The sequence below is a fragment of the Natrix helvetica genome (genome assembly GCF_964273705.1).
Source record: "Natrix helvetica genome assembly, chromosome: 3".
Lineage (NCBI taxonomy): Eukaryota > Metazoa > Chordata > Lepidosauria > Squamata > Natricidae > Natrix > Natrix helvetica.
In genome coordinates this window covers 78,355,778-78,380,388 of record NC_138549.1, presented here as the reverse complement: position 1 = coordinate 78,380,388, position 24,611 = coordinate 78,355,778, and the positions used below count along the sequence as shown (strand labels likewise).

At 37.8% G+C, this 24,611-nt stretch overlaps 1 protein-coding gene across 2 annotated transcripts in view; it reads left to right on the top strand.

The window, feature by feature from the left end:
• The window catches only part of KIF14 (kinesin family member 14), a 45,657-nt gene that overhangs the window by 1,274 nt on the left and 19,772 nt on the right, over positions 1-24,611 (top strand). For both annotated transcript variants that reach the window (XM_081946853.1, XM_081946852.1), the window contains exons 2-17: positions 2,134-2,385; positions 4,154-4,244; positions 5,423-5,521; positions 5,892-5,944; positions 6,808-6,838; positions 8,048-8,155; positions 10,178-10,294; positions 11,911-12,029; positions 17,153-17,325; positions 18,834-18,981; positions 19,781-19,844; positions 20,137-20,321; positions 20,426-20,528; positions 21,832-21,992; positions 22,727-22,874; positions 24,210-24,362. In XM_081946853.1, the coding sequence (XP_081802979.1) occupies positions 2,134-2,385; positions 4,154-4,244; positions 5,423-5,521; positions 5,892-5,944; positions 6,808-6,838; positions 8,048-8,155; positions 10,178-10,294; positions 11,911-12,029; positions 17,153-17,325; positions 18,834-18,981; positions 19,781-19,844; positions 20,137-20,321; positions 20,426-20,528; positions 21,832-21,992; positions 22,727-22,874; positions 24,210-24,362 (2,005 nt within the window). The remainder of the gene's footprint in view (positions 1-2,133; positions 2,386-4,153; positions 4,245-5,422; positions 5,522-5,891; positions 5,945-6,807; positions 6,839-8,047; positions 8,156-10,177; positions 10,295-11,910; positions 12,030-17,152; positions 17,326-18,833; positions 18,982-19,780; positions 19,845-20,136; positions 20,322-20,425; positions 20,529-21,831; positions 21,993-22,726; positions 22,875-24,209; positions 24,363-24,611) is intronic.

Below are 24,611 nucleotides of genomic sequence, written 5' to 3'. Positions count from 1 at the left end.
CTGTTGTCTCTTTCCCTAGTCCAGGGTTTCTCAAATTCAGCAACTTTTTAAGGTCTGTAGACTCCCAACTCTCAGATTTCCCCATCCAGCATGCTGGCTAAAGAATTCTGGAAATTGAAATTATATAAATTAAAGTTGTTGGGAATGAGAAACACTGTTCTGCTAGTCTACTAGCAAAGTTAATCTACAGCTTTTTGCAATGCAGTATAATGACTTCCATATTTGTCTTTTTAGTATGCTTTCACCTATCCTGAATCTGTGTAGTTTTGGGTAGGTTGCAGAAACATTTGCTCTCAAACCTACCAGCACCATAACTTCCATTTCTAGCTGGTATTATTTTGAACCTCAGGAGTTTAGGGGCGTTCTTTAAAATTTTATAGAATTAGGGATTCAAGTCCAGTTCCAGCAGAATAATACACTGCAGATTTGGCAGCCGAAAAACCATGCCTTCTTTGCCTTCCCCTGCAGGTTTATTTTGTTCAATACTAAACCTACTGAAATGTCCTAGTGAATTCACATTTATTTTATATTGTTGTATGATGCTAAATATTAAATATGCTTTCCTTCAATATTTAAATATATTCTTTTGTGTAGTGGACATATACAGGTGAAACTCAAAAAATTAGAATATCGTGCAAAAGTTCATTTATTTCAGTAATGCAACTTAAGGTGAAACTAATATATGAGATAAGACTCATTACATGCAAAGCAAGATAGTTCAAGCCGTGATTTGTCATAATTGTGGTGATTATGACGTACAGCTCATGAAAACCCCAAATCCACCATCTCAGAAAATTAGAATATTACATGCAATCAATAAAACAAGGATTGTACATAGAACAATATCGGACCTCTGAAAAGTATAAGCATGCATATGTAGTCAGTACTTGGTTTGGGCCCCTTTTGCAGCAATTACTGCCTCAATGCCGCGTGGAATGGGAGCTATCAGCCTGTGGCACTGCTGAGATATTATGGAAGACCAGGATGCTTCAATAGCGGCCTTCAGCTCTTCTGCATTGTTCAGTCTCATGTCTCTCATCTTTCTCTTGGCAATGCCCCTTAGATTCTCTATGGGGTTCAGGTCAGACAAGTTTGCTGGCCAATCAAGCACAGTAATCCCACAGTCATTGAACCAGGTTTTGGTGCTTTTGGCAGTGTGAGCAGCTGGAAAATGAAGTCAGCATCCCCATAAAGCTCGTCTGCAGAAGGAAGCATGAAGTGCTCCAAAATCTCCTGGTAGACAGCTGTCTTAATGAAGGACAGTGGTCCAAAGTCCTGTTGCTCTTTGGTCCAAAGTCCTCTTTTCTGATGAGAGCAACTTTTGCCAAAAGCACCAAAAACTGTTTCAATGACCATGGGATTACTGTGCTTGATTGGCCTCTCCGTTCTTCCTCCATACTATGGGTCCTTGGTTTCCAAATGAGATGCAAAAGTTGCTCTCATCAGAAAAGAGGACTTTGGACCAAGGAGCAACAGGATTTTGGACTCACATTTGTTAAGTGAGTTTTGCCCCGTTTTATGACCTTTCTTACCACAATTATTAAGTGAATCACTGCAGTTGTTAATTTAATAACACAATTGTTAAATGAGTTTGGCTTCCCTATTGACTTTGCTTTCAAAAGGTTGCAAAAGGTTGTAGAACACTGCAACCATCATAAATAGGAGTCAGTTGCCAAGCATCTGAATTTTGATCACATGACCATGGGGATGCTGCAATGGTCCTAAGTGTGAAAAACGGTCATAAGTCACTTTTTCCAGTCCGTTGTACTACATCATGATGGTCCTGACATAATTTCATCCAAGACCATTTCATATCTGAATCATAAGGTTCTGATGGTGTAAAACCTTAAGATATCAGTACAATTTATTAGTCTCTTATTTGGGTTAGATAAAGAAAAACACATAAAGAAAAATTATACTAATGTGAAAACTACTATAAAATGATATTCTTGATCATGATAGAGTTTTTATCTTTTCACAACTCATATCCCAAATGTGATCCCCTATATACCCTGTAGTTCCTAGAACATTAGCTAGATAAATGCAAATTGTTAGTTTTCACAACTATTATAGATTTAATATATTGAGTGTTTACCTCATTGCAAATTACATTTATTTTGTGTTTTTATTTAGGGACAGAAATGAAGAATCTGTCCAGGTGGTTTCAATGGAAGGGCAAGAGACTGTTGTTCATCATCCATCTACAAAACAAATATACAGTTTCAACTTTGACTTTTCATTCTGGTCTTTTGATAAGTGCCCTAACTATGCAAGCCAAGAAAAAATATACCAATCCTTGGCAATGCCTCTTCTAGAAACGGCCTTTGAAGGATACAATGCTTGCCTTTTTGCATATGGGCAGACTGGTTCTGGAAAATCTTACACGTAAGTTGAGTTGGAAGGGAAAATATGGGGGGGGGGCAAATGAGGATCAGCAGCATTCAATGTATGTTGCCTTTGACAGTGATCTTTAACTAATATTTTTACTGAAATATGATTGCATCTGTTGAAATCAATGTAATCCATGAAACTAAGATAGAACCTCAGCTAGTGTTTGAGATGCCATGAGTCTCTTCGTTGTTTCAACAGATTATTAACATATTTAATCCTCTCTAGAATATAATTAGAATAGAAGGCAACTCTCCAGTGATAAAATTTCTGAGAACACGATAAAAAATCTTTCTGAGAATATGATAAAAATGCACACATTCTTGTAAACTAGGGGTAGAATAATATGGTGGCAAACAGACTTTAAAGCATGAGTTTAACCAGAAATTCCTTAAAAATGTTACAAAGGTGTACTAAATGTTCTCAGGCAACCATCTTTTGGGTTGGATGCAGAAATTATGCTAGGGCTGGCCGTAGATTCTTTTAAATGTGGTTTGCTGGATAAATAAGTTAGCTGAACTTATATAATACATTAAGTCAAACTGAAAATATTTTGATTCAATTCACTGTTGAATCCACTTTTTGTCTTGGATATCTGTCAGCAATATAGTTAGTAATGTTGCTCTCCTTAGAAGGCATATGGTAAAGATGGTTGTAACAAGGTATGTGAGGTCTTTTAAAAATGCCGTACAAGTATTATTAACAGGAGTATTAATACAAGTTTATTGCATTAATAAGCAATACAATAAGCTCCAAGGGTGTGTAGGAGGTTTAATCACATGTTTAGTAGCTATAAATAACTGTTCTGTGTGATTCAGAATGAATATTAAGTTCCCAGCTGTAGTTAGAAAGTCATAGCTGAGCTGCATCCTCTGAAATCATTCTCCAAAACATGGGATCCCCCCCCCCCCAACTATGAAGGAGAGAACAGTCAGCCTTCAAGGTTGGTACTTTCCAATAATTGGCAGTGATGTTGGCTAAAGTAAAAATGAGGCATTGGATGTACTGAGAAGTTGGGTGGACTTTCTGTATCCAAAGGCCTCCTTTTCTAAATAAATTTACAAGGACAAAAACCTATTCTCTTTTGTTTCTGTCTTGCCAGCAGTAGCTTAGCAGCACTTTTACTTGTTTTCAGGATAATCTAATTTTGGAGTATCCAAGAAGGAAGGCAACATTTCTTTGCCTTATTATATATGTTATCAGATATATTTATACTGATACTATATTGATAATTGATACTATTATAGCTTTTGAAGATGAAATCTGCAAGAAGTTTCTACCTTTGTTATTAGAATATATGTGTGTGTGCGTGTGTGTGTGTAAGGTTTTGTCTTTCAAACAGTGGTTTATATACAGGACTTATATATACGTATATACACGTGAGGCAAATACTAGGCAGGCAATCAATCTTCAACTCTACACGGAGAACTACAATGGAGAGAGATACACAAGGAGAGATAGATGTCCTCCTTTATATATACAGCTTCTTAAAGTGGCAGTAACCCTGCTGATTCATCCCCATGTCATCATCTCGGTTTACAGCCTTACAGCAGCTGGTCAACTATTAAATCGTCATTACCCTGACAATGTCTCATTTATTAGTCTAATGAAGATGGTTAATTTTTTTCAGTATTCTGATTCTATAGAACAATTCTGATTCCTTTAAGTTGTTTTTTTTAAACCTGGACCTCTTTTGTATGGAGAATGATTTGAAGAAATTCAAAGGTCTTCTGCTGAACTGAATATATTTAAATTGTCATTACAGCATGATGGGTTTTGATGATGATGAACGAGGAATAATACCGAGATTCTGTCAAGATCTTTTCTATCAAATAGCAGAAAAAGAAACAGAGCAGGTACTGCGATGCTTACATCCTCATCAATTTGGAATTGAAGTATTGTTTTAGCCTGTAATAATTAAATGTGCATTTCATTAGTTTCTGGAATTCAGATGTAATTAAAATAAAATTTCTTCATAATAGTGCTTCAACTGTGATAATTTTTCCTTAGCTGAAGTAGATAGAAGCTAACATTTATAAAAGTGCATATAAAGAACAATGTGATGCAGATAAACTTTATGCCATCTAAAATCTTTTAGTAGGAAAAGCAAAATTTAAGTTCAGATGCATGCTAGGATTTTTAAATTTTAGGTTTGTAGATTTCGTGCATGTTACCAAAAGTATGTAGTCAAATAGCATCAGAAACCAATTCTATTCCTTCAGGTGAAGGTTTTTACATACTATGCTTTTTATTTCATTCAAGACACATATATTGATATATTGAAACAGTCTCACAAGCATTATGAAGTTGGATCACCAACCTCATAGTTTGGCTAGTATTATAGAACAATGCGGTTTTTGTAAAAAGTGAACAAAACATGCTTACAATTGTATCACTTTAAACTAGGGGTGTCAAACTGAAGGCCTGTGGGCCAGATTCAGCCCACGGGGTGCTAAGATCTGGCCCGTGGGGCTGCCCTGGAAACAATGAAGGACTGGCCTGCGGTGCCTCTGCCGGCAAAAATTGAGCTCGCAAGGGCCTCCTGCAGCCCTCTGCCAGCTAAAAGATCCACACACACCTCCCGAGATCAAACAACCCTGATGCGGCCTCAATAAAATCGAGTTTGACACCCCTGTTTTAAACCATTACTGACTGGGTTAGAAAGAAACTACTGAGACAATGATCCTTGATTATTGTTTATCCTAGAAATTGTTAGGGTCTACATTTATACATTTGGCCATTCATCCTAATTAAGATATCAGCATATCTTATTTTGGAAAAGGGTTTTTAGGCTGTGAGATTGGTGTCTTAAGCATCCTCTAAGCTTTTAAGCATCTATTTTGCCTATGAGGAGCTTAAAACTTCTGTTCTCCAATGGAGTAATAGGGTGCAAATATTTGGTTTCATCCTCTCTGTGGAGGTTCTCTGAGTCAAAAAAAGTCCTTGGATCACATTTTTTCAGTTTCCACTATCATATAGTCAGCTTTATTTTCCCAAAGTACTTAATCAGCAATCAAACTTTTCTTCTTATTAGACTACTTGTCATCTTGAAATCAGCTACTTTGAAATCTATAATGAAAAAATTCATGATTTGCTTATCTTCAGAGCTGAAAATGGAGAGAAGAAGCAACCAGTAAGTTAAAATGTTAATTTTAAGTAACTAGTCTGGGTTATTTTATTTTTCTCTGATGTTTTGTTCTATTATTCTGTTTTAACTCTTATTTTTAAACCTCTTAAAACTTAATTTGTTTGCTGTTTTGTCTGATGCAATTCTTACAGTGAAGTATATTAATATTCTTCGTAATTTATAAATAAAATGTAAAGTGAAACAACTTTTTTGAGAATTTTCACATTTTTATAGTGTTTTACTGAGATCTTAACGTTGTGTGCTGCCTGTAAGAGAATTGGGTGGCAACATAAAATTGTTTGATAAATAACTAAAAATAATTAATTCTTTTAAAACATTCACATTTCTAATCAGCTTTTTTTTTTTTAATTAAAAGCTTCGTGTAAGAGAACATCCAGTCTTTGGGCCATATGTGGAAGACCTGACAGCGTAAGGGATTATCCAATGATGCCTTTTCTCTGATAGAATGGTATCTGCCAGGAGAAGTTATTTCTTCTTTCAGTGTTCCTGTTTTCTCCAAATCTGCTCTTGAACTGGTTTGGGGAATATGCACAGTTATAAGGAGGGGACTTAGAATTGATAGGAAGTTTGATTGTGCAAAGAGGACATCTCTTTGGATATGCTTGGATTAGCCATACATTTTACTTTCTGAATTTTTTTATGAGTGCCTGGGTGCTGAACTGCAGCTTTATTTGATGATGCAAAATATATCAAGAAATTTACCCTTATTTCTTAGCTGTTGTAAATACCAAAATTCAGTCCTCAACTAATCAAATTTCCTATGGATATTCTCTCTCTCATTAACTTCCTTCTCTTCTCCAGACTTCATTTTATTTTACTCACTGACCTCTGGGGTCTTGTTTCCAAATTGATATTTATTATTTAGACTTCCAATAGAACAGCCATCCATCTTGATTCTCCTTAACTTGGTCCCTTGACTAGTTTTTCAGACCTCAAATCTACCCATGTGGATTCTCCTGCTTAGTCAATTATAAGCTCTAGTCCAACATTTTGCTTTGTTTTTTTACTTAGAAGATAGATTGCAAATATTTAGTTTGTAATCCCATTTAATTGGTTCCATTTGGCCCAACAAGCAAGTAAAAAATAAATTTCTCTGTAAACTTTTGTAAGTTATGCGCAAGTATGTCAGTATGTGTTTATTGTTCTGTATCTAAACTGTATACTAATACTAGATTATACTATTAGAATTAAGAAATATAATTTAAGCAGATTGCTTCATATGTGTCAACATTCATTTTTCTGACTAGATAAAATTATTCCTTTCCTTTTAGGAATGCTGTTAGTTCTTACTCTGATATTCAGGTAAAATTTTGTTACTTAAATATAAATTATGAATCTTTCAATAGAATGTGTAATGATATAATGATTAACTAGTAAAGAAAACATTATAGAGTAATGGAGGGAGAGTATGTTACATTATACTGACTTTTGTATGGTATTCAAATATTTGAATTAGTAATAAATACTGGCATCTTAGTAGAAAGTTCCTTGCATTATCATTTAATTCATTTTCTTTACAAACTCAGGAAGAATTTGAGAAAGACTCTGTTTTTTATTTGCATACCATATAATTTCAAGAGGAAGCTCTCTTTAAAGAAGAAGTAACATGACAAACATAAAATAGCTTATGGAAGCTTTTTAAAAAAATCAGTGGAACTCTTTGCTTCCCTATTTGCCGTCCAAAATGAGACCATCCATTCCTTACCAAAAAGAATCTAGTAATTTGTTATTATCATTATACTACTGATATGTAAAGTTGGAACCAAGCAACATGGGCTGGAGAAGAGTGAGTAGCTAGAACCGTGATGGTGAACCTATGGTATACATGCCAGAGGTGGCATGCAAAGCTCTCTCCGCGGTCACGCGAGCTGTCGCTCCAGTTCAGCTCTACCGCACATGTGTGTGGGGGGGTCACACATGCATGAATGGGGGGGCATGCACGCATGTACGGTTGGCGCAGAGGGGGTCAGGTATGCATGGGGACAGGAGTGTGGGGGGTTGCATACGCATGGATGGGAACGGGGCGCACGGGGGGAGTGCATGTGCAGGGGGAACATGGGGTTAGAGTTTTGTGAATTGCATTATGAGTGCATTATGGCATTATGGCATGCGATGACAAAAAGGTTAGCCATCACTGAACTAGACGTTTGAGGAAAGCTTCACTTTAATGTGTAGAGTATAGACCAATTGAAAGCTTGGGAAGACCGCAATCGCAACAGCAATGTGAATTATTAGATTGAGAGATAGGCTTCACCTATTTCTTTAAGGGGCCAACAAGATGCTATTGCACTTATGCTAGATAGAGATAATTTAGGTAGCTGTTTTTCCAAATGAATGCTTTTAAAATTTGAATGTTTTATTAGATTAAAAGATACTAATCTATGATAGCTAAGTTCTATATGTACGGTTACATCTGTTTTATTCACATTAGCTGTTCCTCATGATTACTTTGAAGTCGTAATGGGATACAAAGTGCTTTTTAAACATTTGCACCTCCTCTCTTTTTGTCAGAATTGGCTCCAGCTAGGAAATAAGCATAGAGCTACTGCTGCCACTGGCATGAATGACAAGAGTTCTCGATCTCACTCTGTTTTCACGTTGGTGATGACACAAACCAAGGTATTAAGAGGACTGTGTTAAAAGATTGTGTACATTTGCTGATGGTGGCTTTATCATAAGACTTTTCAAACATTGACAATATTAATTAAATAACTTCCTTCTCTGAAGGAGATTTTCTTTTTAACATGGACATAGTGTTCTGATAGCTGAAAATGCAAAGATTGCAAGCTCTAATAACAAAAGTCAGGAAGTACAGTGCAAATAAATTGGGACTAAAATTAAATATAAAAAATATCAGTGACAGGTATAACAAACCCCCTTAGAATTGACAATGAAGATATCAAAGTGGTGGATAGCTTCTGCATTTTGGGATCAATCATCAACAGTAAAAGAACAAGCAGTCATGAAATACTTACAGACTAGTGCTTGGAAGGCAGCCTTGAAGGCCTTGAAACAGATGTTTAGATATTGTGACATGTCTGTAGCTACAAAGATCAGAATAGTGCAAGCCATGATATTCCATATAGTCCACTATGGAGGCAAAAGTGAACTTCAGAGAAGCAGGATATGAAAAATACTGACTCTTTTGGTGAAGAAGATTCCTGAGAATACTGTAGGCCAAGGGTGTCAAACTTGTGGCATCACGTGACGAATCATGACTTTTCCCCCCTTCACTAAACCGGGTGTGGGCATGCAGGCGCGTGATGCATCCAGTCCGTGGACCGCGGGTTTGACAGCCCTGCTATAGGCAGTCAAAGAAACTAATTAAAATGTAATAAAACCTTCCCGAATGTAATCAAACTTTATTGCTCTAATAATAATAATAACCATGACAATAATAATCAGAATAATGAAAACAGAACACCAATGTCATTGACAAATTCACCACCAGTCAATTGCAAAAGGTAGCTGTACTTCGAACTGCTTACAACCTGTGACAATAACTGTAACACCATCCACATCTGTCAGATCCTTCATAAGGATTCAATAGGTAGACAAAAATGCCAAATCCAGTCTGAACAACTGGCTGACAGTGACAAACTATGATAGTAGGCATCCAAATACAGGTAACTATTGTAACTCTCCCAAGGGCCTTTGGAGAAACCTTCATTTTAAAATTTTGTTCAAAGACCATCAGTAAGGGGCCATTCTCAACTTACAACTGCAATTGAGCCTGGAATTGTAAGTCATGTCATCCGTTAAGAGGGTCGTCAGATAACTGACCTGGTTTTATGACATTTTTTCAGTGGTCATTAAGTGAATCTTCATGATCACTAAATGAATCCCCTATTATTAAGAAATGAGATGATGGTTAAGCAAATCCATTGTCTGCAATGGGCATTTATTTTTGCCAGAAACACCTGCTTGGGTTACACAGTGGGTTAAAGGTGAGTTAAAAAATAGAAAAAAGAAAAAGAAAAAGCTGTTTACTTTTGGAAGAGCTCTTTACAGCTGTTGCTCTTTGTCCACCATCTTAGCTCCGCCCTATCCCTGGAAATCTAGATCAAAAGTACCTATTTTAAAGGGGTTCTCCAAAATTTCAAAGAGTCACTAAGTGACTGGTCATAAATTGTGCGAAAGCACTCCCCGTCATTGTCTTGGACAGGAAATGATTTTGAGGGATGACAAAGATGGGCATGAAATATGCCTTCTCTAAGGAGGAGGATTTGCAACCTTTCCTGATCAAAATTATTTTGGCTCTAAAAAAAAGCTTGCCCTTTGATGGATTACAGCAGAAAATGAAAACTGCTTCCTCTTGAATTTTCAGAATCCTCATTTGTCTTGAGTGTTGCCCTTTTTAACCTATAGCAGACTTGGTAATCATTCCTATTTAGTAGGTATCTATCAACAAAACTGGTCTCTGATTTTAGCAACAGATTTTTCTTTCTATCCTTTCATTTTTAATGTGCTGGCAGCATTTATTGACTATGCATGTTATTGCTATTAAAATTGTAAATGTTGGGGAGCCACACTGTAAGAAGGAGGAGATCCTTCTTTATTTGTTATAAATATGTAAACTGATTTATTGCTTTGGGAAGTTTATAGTGTGCTTAATCATAATGATCTATTTATTTGTTTTAGACAGAGATTGTGGAAAAGAAAGAATATGAACACAGAATCATCAGTCGTGTCAATCTAATAGACTTAGCAGGGAGTGAACGCTGTTCTACAGGTCAAACCAGTGGAGAAAGACTGAAGGTAAAATGTATACATAGGCAGTTTTTTTAATGGAAGTGCTTGCCTTGTTTGTCTCATTCTCCATACCAAACAGATATGCTGCCACAGATTTTGAAGGTTGATTGATTTAATTGCAATACAAATAGCACATATGATCGCTTATAAGAGTTTTTGATCACCTAATTATTGCCAGCTCCATACAGCTTATAAGAGTAAAACCAGCAGAAATCAGTCAGTTTATTGCAGTCTTAGACCAGTACAAGAAGTTCATGAGTGATCTTTGAGCAGTTATAAATCTCTCTTAAAAAACAGTAAATAAAATTTGAAACAAAATTAAAATGCGTCTATAAAACAATTTGACTAGAATCCGTGAGTCGATTCCAAAAGGAGCAATCTATGTCTAGCTATAAATGAGTTAGTAACATGCACAAAATAAATATGTCAACAATAAATCATTAGTCTAAAACAATAGCATCAATCCCTCAAATTGTATATGTTTGCAGTAAGAACCAATAATACCAGCTCTACAGCATCAAAGTACATTTATTAATCAGCAACACTATACAAGTAGTTTTCAACACATGGCTGGTTGCTCAGCGATCATTTGAAATTACAAATGATCTCCCGAGGAGTACTTAAGACCAAATTCTGAAGTTCTGACAACTGCACCCCTGTAGTCACATGACTGAATTTTGGGTGCTTGCCAACTGACCCACATTCATGGCTGTTTGCTGCAGCGCCCATAGTCACGTGTCCATGTTTTACAATGTTTTTGTGGAAAACCAGCATTTACTTCTGATTTTTATCATGTCTGGCTCATGACAAACAATACGTTCATTTAATAATTACCACAAAAAAGGTCAGAAAATTGTATCAGTCACATGGGTGACCCGCTTTATGACCATCACAACTTGTGACTCTTATGGGCAGGCTCCATTATAGTCCTAAGTCAAGGACTACCTATAACAGCATATAATAATAGGGTAAGAAAAGAAACACAATTGGAAATCAGCTAATTCCTGCAAGACCGCATCTGTTGTTACTCTTATCACCCATGTTAGACTTATATACCACTTTTACAGCACTCTCTGAGCAGTTTACAATGTCAGCATATTGTCAGCATATTGCCCCCACCAACCTGGATCCTCATTTTACCAACCTCAGAAGGATGAAAGGCTGAATCAACCTTGAGCCAGTCAGGATCGTACTCTAGGCTGAGGACAGAGTTTGTCTGTAATACTGCATTCTAACCACTGCGCCACCAGAGCTCATGGACATATCTTGACATCATCATTTTATTATATTTCTCTAAATATGGCTTGATTTGTCTGAATGTGTCTAGGTGTAGCGCTCTTGATTTTTGAGGGTATCAGTTGCAAATTGAGAGTAGAAAACAGTTGTATTATATCTTAACTACTTGTCCATGGTATTCAGTGCCATGTGACGGGGTTGCAATTTATAAAGCTCCCAACTGGCCTTTGCAATGCTGATTGGGAATCCTGGGTATACTGGTTCCAACAAAGTTGCAGGGCACCCAGCTGGAGAAGGTTGTTCTATAATATTACAGTGCTGAAAAATCTATTTCCACAAGGAATCGGGATTTTAAACGTATTGATGTTTCTTTTTAATCAATGCAGGAAGGAGCAAGCATAAACAAATCCTTGTTAACTCTGGGGAAAGTTATTTCTGCCCTCTCTGATCAAAATCAAAGCAGGAAGAAGTTATTTGTTCCATACCGTGACTCTGTTCTTACGTGGTACGTACCTATTTTTAAGAACTGTAAGAGAAACTTTGATTCTTGTTTGGCATTTGTCCTGTACTTTCTTGCTCGGATATTACACGAATCGGCAGTTATGACAGTAAGTATTAGACCTACAGGTAGTTTTTAACTTACACCAGTTCATTTAGTGACCATTTGAAGTTACAACGGCAACAAAAAAAGGGACCGTTCATATTATTACCGCTTTTCACACTTATGACAGTTCAGCATCCTCATGATCCACGTGATCAAAATTTAGAGGCTTGGCAACTGACTCATCTTTATGATGGTTGAGGTGTTCTGGAATTACGGATCACTTTTTGCAATCTTCTAACAAGCAAAGTCAATGGGGGAGCCAGATTCACTTAACAATTGTGGCAAGAAAGGTTGTAAAATGGAGCAAAATACACTCAAGCACTATCTCACTTAGCAACAGAAATTATGGACTCAATTGTGGTCGTAAGTCGAGGACTAATTGAATATCTTTTCCAAGTCTCTGATTGCATTCTATTCATTTTAGCAAAATAGCTCTTCTATCTTTCTGCCGGTGTATTTAAATTCTTTCATCTTTCCAGAAGGCAAAAAATATGATGCCACCAAGCTCATCATATATTTTGTCCAAAGAGTGGGATTTGGGTGCTTAATAACAATCTTATACCTACCTACTTATCCTGAAGTTATAATCCTTTGCTTGCTTACATGTGACGTATGTGTCAGACAACACATGTAGGATTTCATTGTCCCTTTTAATTTAATAATTTTTCTCAATATAAAGGTTTAATACAATAATACAATAGTAGAGTTGGAAGGGACCTTGGAGGTCTTCTAGTCCAACCCCCTGCCTAGGCAGGAAACCCTATACCGTTCCAGACAAATGGCTATCCAACATCTTCTTAAAGACTTCCAGTGTTGGGGCATTCACAACTTCTGGAGGCAAGCTGTTCCACTGATTAATTGTTCTAACTGTCAGGAAGTTTCTCCTCAGTTCTAAGTTGCTTCTCTCCTTGATTAGTTTCCACCCATTGCTTCTTGTTCTGTCCTCAGGTGCCTTGGAGAATAGCTTGACTCCCTCTTCTTTGTGGCAACCTCTGAGATATTGGAACAATGCTATCATGTCTCCCCTAGTCCTTCTTTCTCTTAAGCTAGACATACCTAGTTCCTGCAACCGTTCTTCATATGTTTTAGTCTCCAGTCCCCTAATCATCTTTGTTGCTCTTCTCTGCACTCTTTCTAGAGTCTCCACATCTTTTTTACATCGTGGCGACCAGAACTGAATGCAGTATTCCAAGTGTGGCCTTACCAAGGCATTATAAAGTGGTATTAACACTTCACGTGATCTTGATTCTATCCCTCTGTTGATGCAGCCTAGAACTGTATTGGCTTTTTTGGCAGCTGCTGCACACTGCTGGCTCATATTTAAATGGTTGTCCACTAGAACTCCAAGATCCCTCTCACAGTTACTACTATTGAGCACGGTACCACCTATACTGTACCTGTGCATTCCGTTTTTGTTGCCTAAATGTAGAACCTTACTCTTTTCACCATTGAATTTCATTTTATTAGATAGTGCCCAATGTTCAAGTTTGGCAAGATCCTTCTGTATCTTAAGCCTATCTTCTGGAGTGTTGGCTATTCCTGCCAGCTTGGTGTCATCTGCAAATTTGATGAGTTCCCCATTTATTCCCTCATCCAAATCATTGATGAAGATGTTGAAGAGTACTGGGCCTAAAACAGAGCCTTGGGGTACTCCACTGCATACTTCCCTCCATGTAGATGCAGTTCCATTGAGGACTACACGTTGAGTGCGGTTGGTCAGCCAGTTACGAATCCATCTGGTGGTGATGCTGTCTAACCCACATTCTTCTACTTTATCTAGTAGTAGGTTATGGTCTACCTTATCAAAAGCCTTACTGAAGTCCAAGTAAGCTATATCAACGGCATTCTTCTGGTCCACTAATTTTGTCACATTATCAAAGAATGCAATAAGATTAGTCTGGCATGATCTGTTTTTGACAAATCCATGTTGACTTTTGGCTATTACTTTGTTTGCTTCTAGGTGTTCACAAATTCGTTGCTTGATTATTTTTTTCAGAATCTTTCCTGGTATTGAGGTCAGGCTGATAGGTCTGTAGTTTCCTGGATCTATTTTTTTCCCTTTTTTGAAGATGGGAACCACATCAGCTCTTTTCCAGTCCTCTGGTAGTTCCCCGGTGTTCCAGGATCTCTGAAAGATATAATTCAGTGGTTCTGAGATCTCGTCTGCTAGTTCCTTCAGAACCCTGGGGTGTAATCCATCCGGTCCTGGTGATTTGAACTCATCTAGGGTAGACAGGTGCTCACTTACCATTTTCTTCCCTATTTCAATTTGTGTTCCTAATCTGATTTTTGTGGTGCTGCTTTTGACAGGTTGGACTGTTTTATCCCTTTGTGTAAAGACAGATGCAAAACATGAGTTAAATAGTTCTGCTTTCTCCCTGTTGCTTGTCACCTTCTTGCCACTTTCTCCTAGCAATGGACCAATTGTTTCCTTAACTTTTTTCTTGTTTTTAACATGTTGGAAGAAGCTTTTTTTGTTAATTTTTACTTTTGTGGCAAGCCTTTCTTCATTGTGAGCCTTAGCTTTCCTCACTTCATCTTTACATGCTCGGGCTGTTTGCTGATATTCTGCCTTAGTTATGTCCCCCTCCTTCCACTTTTTATACTTACCTTTTTTGTCTTTCAGTTTGTCAGATAGTTCTTTATGCAGCCATGCTGGTTTCTTTTGGGAGCTGATATTTTTCTTCTTCATTGGTATTGTGCTAGACTGGGCTTTTGTAATCTCATTTTTCAAAATTTAGTTTGAGGCAATGAATCTATGCTTGTAAGAGAATAAGATCAGACAAAAAATCTTGCTTCAACAATTTTGTTTCAAGGGCTTTCATATTTCATGAAAATTATACAACCTTAAATGAACTTAGAGTTTATTTAACATCTGAGATGAGCTTAAAACTCAAAAATAAAATGGATCAGTTTAAGACTGAAGCTAATATATATTTATAAGAGTTTCTATATTAACATAACTTTCTAAGTTTTTCAGAAAGGATTGGCATACATAAAGGTACAGTTGGCATCTCATATGTATTTTATTTATTTATTTATTTTAAACATTGATTATGTATACACCTGGATAAAAATGAATAATACCTTAATATTTGGTAGCTGGAAGGCTACAAGTCCTTCAGTCCGTCCCAGAAGCTCATTTCAATAGCTTCTTCAGTAGCTTCAAAGCCAAACTAGGTCTGCTTTTTAACTAGTGTCCCAGCCATCCCATTACTGAAAGCCTGCGATATGCTGAGTGAACTTTGATCGGCTCATGTGACGCTGTTTGTCAAATAAATCTACAGCTTAGTTGTAATCCTAATACGGCATCACAAAAGCTAATGAAACATCTCTAACTATTTGCATTGCTTTTCCTTTACTAGTTCTTACAGTGAGAAAAGGAGAAATATACCAGGGAAATAAATACAGGTAGTTGTCAAATTACAATCAGTTGCTTAGCGACCGTTTGAAGTTATAACTGACCTCTGTGGAGGTTCTTATGGCCCAATTCTAAAATTCTGATAGCTGCCCTCCCTACACACATGTGATCGCATGTTGGATGCTTGGCTGTATTTATGGCTGTTTATTTCCAGTTTACGGCAAAAACGTCCCATAGTGAATCATTGGTTCTCTTGACAACTGCCGTGTTTCCCCGAAAATACAACCTGTCCTGAAACTAAACCCTTGCGACATTTTTCGCGTGCACAAAAATATAAGCCCACCCTCGAAAATAAGCCCTCTGGACAATCCCCCCCCTCCGACCAGGCAGAGCACCGCTCGCCGACCTAGCGGTATCCGAAGGCACCAAGCCACGGGAATGAGGTGGGGGCAAAGGCGCTTGCGTTGCTTGGTGCTTTCGGGGTACCGCTAGGTCAGTCAGCGGCGCTGTGCCCAGCTGAAGAGGGGGGGGTTGCTGGGCAGCTGCTCTCTTGCGAGCGGGCTCCCGAAGAGCCGGGCAAGCCTCAGGGTCGAATGGCTGTGTTGCGCTGTCGCAGCAGCAACGCAGCAGCCATGAGGTGACCAAGCTTATGAGCAGCCGCCCGACAACCCCCCTTTCCAGCCGGGTACAGCGCCGCTGACCGACCTAGCAGTATCCGGAAGGTACCAAGCAACGCAAGCGCCTGTTCGCCGCCCTCCGCCTCCCGTGGCTCGGTGCCTTCGGAATGCCCCTAGGTGAGTGAATGGGGCTCTGCATGGCTGGAGAGGGGAGTTGCGCAGCGGCTTTTCCGCTCCCTGCTCGCGCGAAGGGCATCTGCGCTGCTGGCGCCGTCCGCCGCTTGGTTTTTTTTTTCAAAGCACGGAGGATGGATGCCGCTCTGGAAGTACGCTCTATGGTTGTACAATCTGCAGCCCACAACCATAGAGCGTACTTCCAGAGCGGCATCCATCCTCCGTGCTTTGAAAAAAAAAACCAAGCGGCGGACGGCGCCAGCAGCGCAGATGCCCTTCGCGTATCTTGTCGTATTTTCGGGGAAACACGGTATTTAGCAAGCAGTGTCAGAAGACTTCTTGGTCATGTGGATGACCTGTTTTAAAACCGTCATGACTTGTGATCATAGTGGGCATTATGTTCATAGGCGGAGACTATCTGTAATGTTAAGACTTCTGGACACCAAAGGTGGTATTCAGAAGGTTCTGACCAGTTCTGGAGAACCGGGAGCGGAAATTTTGAGTAGTTCGGAGTACCGGTAAATACAACCTCTGACTAGCCCCATCCCCATCTATTCTCTGCCTCCCAAGTTCCAGCTGAATGGGAGGAAATGGAGATTTTGCAGTAACCTTCCCCTGGAGTGGGGAGGGAATGGAGATTTTACAGTATCCTTCCCCTGCCACGCCCATGAAACCAAGCCCACCAAACCACGGCCACAGAATCGGTAGTAAAATAAATTAAATCCCTCCACTACTGGACACCTGTCTCTGATCCCATGAGTGAAGAAATCTGTTGGCTTTGCCTTAACTGGATTGATTTTAGCTTGTTATTGTCCCCTTTTAAAACTGCAGACAATACACACATTTGTGACTTTATTCTCTTTCAAACCAAGGCTGCTAAAGGAAAGTCTAGGTGGAAATTCAAAGACGTCTATGATTGCCACCATCAGCCCTGCAGCCAGCAATGTAGAAGAAACACTCAGTACTCTTCGATATGCTAAGCAAGCTTGTTTCATAATCAACACTGCCAAAGTGAACGAAGATATGAATATGAAATTACTTCAAGGTAAGAATGATAATCCTGCTTATTTGTCTAAATCACTCACATTTTTTTCCTGTGCCAAGATGTGTGTGAACTTACTGGAGAATATGCATTTTGTAGGAGCAATTTGAAATTGGTTTCATCAATTCATTAACCAAAGCTTATTAACGATTGAACAAAAAAGTGAAAACTCGCTGAACTTGCAAACTAGATCTTGCTTGATCTTGCAAGACTAGTTGAATGCATTGATGGTTCCTAAATTTAAGGTGATAGTTTCTTCTTTAGAACCCAACCAAATTTTATGTTTTAAAGATATAATCTGAATTATATCTGAATTTTATATTTTCTTAAAATGCCAGTTTTGTTTGATTGGATGTGTTACATTTATATCCCAGGTTTCCTTGTGCAGCTCAAATTGGTATACATTATTTTGTCTCCATAAAAATAATTGCTTTAAGTAAACTGGGTTGAGAGAATGTGATGGTCCAAAATCACCCAATTAATGATCAAGTTTGGACTGAACCCTTAGCTCCCTGGTAGTGTCTAATCTCCTACACTGGCTATTCTAAACTAAATTAATGGATTTATTTTAGAAAACCACACTTAAGACTAACTACATTTTGAGTTCAACATAATTTTGGGCTGCACATTGTTCAAGACAGAAACAGAGGATTGTAGGTTCCTCATATAATATCTCATATTTGGAATATGAAGACCCAGTTCTTTATGCTGCATCTCAAGAAGGCTGGTAGGTATCGTGCTTTCGGGATAGAGGCACAGTGAATGTGCAAGTAGTCCTCGAATTACGACCACAATTGAGCCCCAAATTTCTGTTGCTAAGTGAGAAGGTTGTTAAGTGAGTTTTGCTCCCTTTTACAACTTTGTTTGCCACAGCTGTTAAGTGAAACACTGCTGTTGTTGAATTAGTAACCCAGTTGTTAAGTGAATCTGGCTTCCACATTGACTTTGCTTGTCAGAAGGCCATAAAAGACTGATCACATGACTCTGGGACACTGCAAACAAATATGAACCAATAAATATACCAAGCACTTGAATTTTATCACGTGACCGTGGGGATGCCATAAGTGTGAAAAATGGTCGTAAGCAGTGGTGAAATTCAGCCAGTTCACACCACTTTGGCAGAACCGGTTGTTAACTTTCTAAGCAGTTTGGCAAACAGGTTGTTGGAAGAAATCATTAGGACAAAGAACCGGTTGTTAAATTACTTGAATCCCACCACTGATTGTAAATCTCTTTTTTCAGTGCTGTTGTAACTTTGGTCACTAAATGAACGTAAGTCAAGGATTGCCTGTATTGTAGTATGTTGGGAGTAATTAATTTATTATGATTCTTACATGAACATAAAATGCCTTCTGCAGCTTCAGATTTGCTTTTGAATGCAGCCTAATTGTTGCACACAACTATTTTTTTTAAATGATGACACTTTAACCTCTTTCTGAGAAAGATCATCAAAACACTGCTAACAGAGGATTGGCTTCTGAGTAATTGCTATACTTTTTTTTTGAACATAGAATTGAAAGCTGAGATTGAGAAACTGAAATTGGCTCAGAAGAATGTTCAGAATGTTGATCCTGAAAAGCAGAGACTTTACGTGCAGGAAATCACGTCTTTAAGAATGAAGTTACACTATCAAGAGCGGGAGATGGCTGAGATGCAAAGGTAATAATCATCTTACAGGATAATTAATTATAAGGTTGTAATAATGAACCACTGACATTTTAAGTTCATAAAGGAAATGATTTCTTCCCCGGTTTTTCCACTGTAAAATGCAATATATATGACTCAATAAAATAAATGTTAATAAAAAATATTAGTAAGTATGTACACCTTGATAGATACTAGATATGAAGTTTAACCATTTAAATACATCAGATTTGATTCAGACTGCTCATTGCAATTTGATATGCAAGTCAATGGGATTTAGAGATTTATGATTTAATTTATGAAGCAAGTTAATCTTGCTTCAGCCCATGACTGACATAACCTAACCATTATACTTTATTATAGAAACGATTTGTATATTTATATCTAGATAGATAGATTATAGATAGATAGTTAGCTTTATCTATAGTTATAGATATTAAAATCAAATTTTATTTGATCTGCTTGGCAATTTTAATGTTTGCTTCATTATGTTCATTGGCTATTGGATAATAAATCTGTGTACTTGTTGCATAAACACATGGAGTCAATTTTTTCACATAATTAAATTTAAAATACTGGTAATTACTGATTATATTTTAAAGTCCTATATTTTTCCTGGATAGTTGAAACAAATTCTGTCATGAGATTATGCTTCTTTCGTTTTGTAAAGCTAATGTTTCCATAATGAACATAGGCACAAAGACTGTTCAGTTAGATTTACATGTTCATTTTTAACTTCTTACCATGGCACTTGTAATATGTTTTAAATTTATTATTTAGTAGTACCAGGTGATATTTTTATTTTGTGTTAAAGGGCCTGGAAAGAAAAACTTGAACAAGTGGAAAAAAAGAAGTTTAAGGAAACAATGGAATTACAGGTACTATTCTTTGTTACAATTAGTTGCTATTGTTGTTAATCCTGGATACATTTATTTATCTACAGAAACTTTTGCTGGGCAGGTGGACTTCAGATACTTTGTCTCACACAATTCTGAGCCATTATTTATACTAAAGTGGGAGTAGAATTTCAATACGTCTAGAAGGTATAAAATTGCAAAAGACAAGCCTTGTTTTTAAAAGTTACAAATAATACAACAACTCAACTTTTACTAACATACCATTTTCAAATCTCAAATACGAATTGCTTACTTTCTTAACTCTTCGTTTTAGAAAGCCGGCATTACATTCAAGGTGGATAACAGTTTGCCTAATTTGGTTAATCTTAATGAAGATCCCCAACTGTCTGAGATGCTATTGTACATGATTAAGGAAGGAGAAACTACAGTTGGGAAATGCAAGCCAAATTCATGTCATGATATTCAGCTGTCTGGCATCTTAATTGCTGATGATCACTGGTATGTTCCACTGATTTCGATCAAATTCAAAAGAGCTGGTTACTGAATTGCTATTCAGGTGCACTCAGCGTTTACATCTTGATATGTTTTTTTTTTATTTGTAGTGTTATCAGACATAAAGGTGGAGTTGTGTGTATTCTTCCTGTTGGAGAAGCAAAGACATATGTTAATGGGGAATGCATTTCAGGAGCTACACTTCTACATCATGTAAGTTGATAGACACAGTTGTAAACCTATTTACATGTGGTTTTCAAGTTTTAAGTTCATAGATTTGTTTAGAATAGACTATCTCTACACAGGTAGCCCTTGAATTATACAACAAAAATTACCGTATTTTTCAGAGTAGAAAACACACTGGAGTATAAGACGCACCAAGGTTTTGAAGAGGCAAATTAAAAAAAAATAGTTTTTGCACTCTGCAAACCTCCCAAAAATGGCCTGTTTTTTGTCAAAAAAGGGCATGGATAGCCTTATGGAGGCTTATAGAGTGCTCCTGGAGGCTGGGGCTGGGGGTGGGGAGCAAAATTGAGCAAAAAACGGCCCGCTTTTTGCTCATTTCTGCCCTCCCCAGCCCCCAGGAGCTCTCTGAAAGCCTCCATAAGACTATGCATGGCCATTTTGGAGAAGAGGCAAAAATGCTGTATTCGGTGTATAAGAAGCATTCAGATTTTCAGCCTCTTTTTTGAGGGAAAAAGGTACGTCTTATACTCTGAAAAATACAGTATACAACTAGACACAAGGACAGTTTTTTTCCTGAATGCCATCACTCTGCTTAACAGCTAATTCCCACAACACTGTCAATAACTTACTAAAACTGTATGACTATTATTCTTCTCTTCCTTCCTAGTATCTATCTTTTCCCACTTTTGAGTATAACCATGTTGCTTGTATCTTTCAATTTATATTGTTTTTGTTTCCTAGTATGATTTGATAGCTTATTAGTAACCTTGACTATCACTAAGTGTTGTATCTTTTTATTCTTGATGAATGTATTTTATTCTCCTTATGTACCCTGAGAGCATATGCACCAAAGGCAAATTCCTTGTGTGTCCAGTCACACATGACCCAAAAATAATTCTATTCTATTCCATTCCATTCCATTCCACAATTGATCCCAAGATTTCCATTGCTAAGTGACAGTTATTAAGTGAAATCTGCCCGATTTTACGACCTCTCTTGAATCACTGCAGTTGTTAAGTTAGTAATATGGCTGTTAAGTGAATCTGGCTTCCTCACTGACTTTGTCAGAAGGTTGCAAAAGATGATCACATGACCCTGGGACACTGCAACCATTAAAACTATGGTAAATTGCCAAGCATCTGGATTTTAATGACGTGATCATGGGGATGTTGCAATGGTTGTAACTGGAAAATGGTCGTAAGTCACCTTTTTCAGTGCTATTGGAACTTTGAGCAGTCACTAAATGAACTGTTCTAACTAAAGGAGTACCTGTACTGTGCAGATATTTTCTATAAGATGACCTAAATACAATACTATCTGGATTTCCTAGGGTGATCGCATCATTCTTGGAGGTGATCATTATTTCCGATTTAATAATCCGGCTGAAGTTCAGAAGATAAAAAGTTTGTCCTGTGGGACTTCATTTCCTGAGGAGGGTCCAAAGGACTTCGAATTTGCAAAAAATGAATTGCTGGCTGCTCAACGAGCTCAGTGAGTAATAGCAGATGTTATGCTTTAAATAGTCCCTTGCGTATGTTGTTAACTTAGCAACAGAGGTTGCAAATTTCACTCTAGATGAAAGGATAAGTAGAAATTCAGTATAAAATATTTTAGATTAAACGTATTTTATGCATTACACCACACACACACACTCACACACACACACGGAGGGACATGGTGGTTCAGTGGCTAAGACACTGAGCTTGTTGATCAGAAAGGTCAGCAGTTTGGCGGCTTGAATCCCTAGCGGCGCATAATAGAGTGAGCTCCCATTACTTGTCCCAGCTTCTGCCAACCTAGCAGTTCAAAAGCATGTAAAAATGCAAGTAGAAAAATAGGAACCACCTTTGGTGGGAAGGTAAAAGCGTTCCGTGCGCCTTTGGCGTTTAATCATGCTGGCCACATGACCACGGAGACATCTATGGACAGCGCTGGCTCTTTGGCTTTGAAACAGAGATGAGCACCGCCCCCTAGAGTTGGGAACGGCTAGCATAAATGTGCGAGGGAAAACCTTTACCTTTATCTATCTGTCTGTCTGTCTGTCTGTCTATACATATACGCACACACACACGTGTGTGTGTGTGTGTATTCATTCTCTTTAGAACTTGAAAACAAGTCCTTCTTGAGAATGTTCAAAAATTATATTAGGATTGATATATTTTTATGCTTTCGCATGTAGTACTTCTTAGGTATAAATTGTAGCATTAATTTCAAAATACTTCTAGGCTTGAATCGGAAATAGAAGAAGCACGTCTTAAAGCTAAGAAAGAAATGATGCAAGGGATCCAACTTGCCAAAGAAATGGCTCAAGAAGAACTTAGTGCTCAGCAACAAAATTATGAGACCAAAATAAAATCATTAGAAGCACAACTGGTAGGTGATTACTGATGCTTTTATGAAGCAATGTCTTAATGTGACATGCAATAACAGGTGATAAACTTTGAAATGTAACGAAGCTTATGTTTGTGTGCAATCGCAAATCTACACTCGCTGTAAAAGTAAGACAATAAAAGTAGAAACTGTAATAGAACTACCGGTAGGTGATGAGTTTGCAAGCAAATTGCAGTACATTTCCCCACCACTCCCAAACCTTTTTCTTGAAGCTTTGTATCCAGTTGGGTATGTAAGCTTAGCAGTCAATTTCATTTCTCATTCAGCCAGCCTTTTATCTCTGCAGGGTCTGATCTTTAATCCTATAGAGCAAGGGTTCCCAATCCCCGGTCCTTGGTCTGGCACTGGACCTGTGGCATGCCAGAAACCAGGTTGCGCAAACAAGCAAAGTCCCATCTGCGGGATGCAGGCAGCATGTAAAACCACACCCCCTCTAGTCCATGGAAAAACCTCTGTCTACAGAACCAGTTCATGGTGTCCAAAACGTTGGGGGGCCACTGCTATAGAGGGGTACCTTATTATTTGGAGGGGCTCTTTTCTAGCCCAACAGGACCATGAAGAGATGGACTTTACTAATGTGCAAAATGTACAGGAAACGCACATTCTCCTTCAAAGGAAACCCATGCTTGAAATAGCAGATCACTGAAATCCTTTGCTGAAGATATGACAATCTGGTTTGCCTTTACAGACTGGGAATACATTATCCCATACCTAATAACACTGCAGATAAAGAGGACCACTTGCACCCACTTCTCTGAATGGATGAAGTCATAAATCATGATACTTTCAGGAGAGAGATGGCACCTCTTATTTGTTCAAAACTTCCTGTCTATTGTTATCTGTGACACTGTTGGATTTTAGCCCTGAAGTTAAGAACTTTACATTGATGTAAACCCATTCTCCACCCAAACGTCTTTAACTTCATAACAGCTTTTCCCACAGCCAAATAAATAATAAAAGCTATACAGTGCTAATTCACCATCCTATATTTTCTCATTTTTCTTCAATTGTTGTTCCACTGTGTCCAAATGCAATGGCTTCTATAGGCAGTGAGCATTCTTTGTTCCTGTGATAACAATCCAGAGGGATTTATACCTTTATATTTGGCCTTACTTCTGTGCTAATGACGATAGCACTGTTACACAGTATTAAAAGAAGAGATAAAGAAAAAGGGGGGAAGATACGCATAATTGAAGTCTTTTTGTCCATTCCATACACATATGGAAAATGATGAAATATTGTTCATTTTGGACAGTGGCTTTTATGAAATAAAATCTTTATGTTGGTGCCTATGATTCAGTTTCCTTCATTTTTTAGGAAGAGGAATCCCATAGAAAACAATTGCAGGAAACGAACAATCAGATGGCTGCAAACAAAATTGAGGAACTGGAGAAAGCAAAGCGAGGCCTTGAGCTAGAAGTAAACTTCAACAAGAAGCGATGGGAAATAGAGACATTGGCTGCCAGAGAGGTAAACAAACTAACTACATCTGTTAAGTACTTTTCTCCAGTATGTTCAAGAACATGTAAGTCTCATATGTCCTTGAGTAGATCTCTTCCATGAAATCCATGAAACCTATTCTATTAGAAATTAACATCACTAATGTATTATCCAGTTGTATTAAGTTGAGGCTATAAGTGTTAGATATTTAGAGTCTTATTAGCAGGAATCAAAATTAATGAATTGTTAGTTACATTTATAAAGCTAGGCCCAACTAAT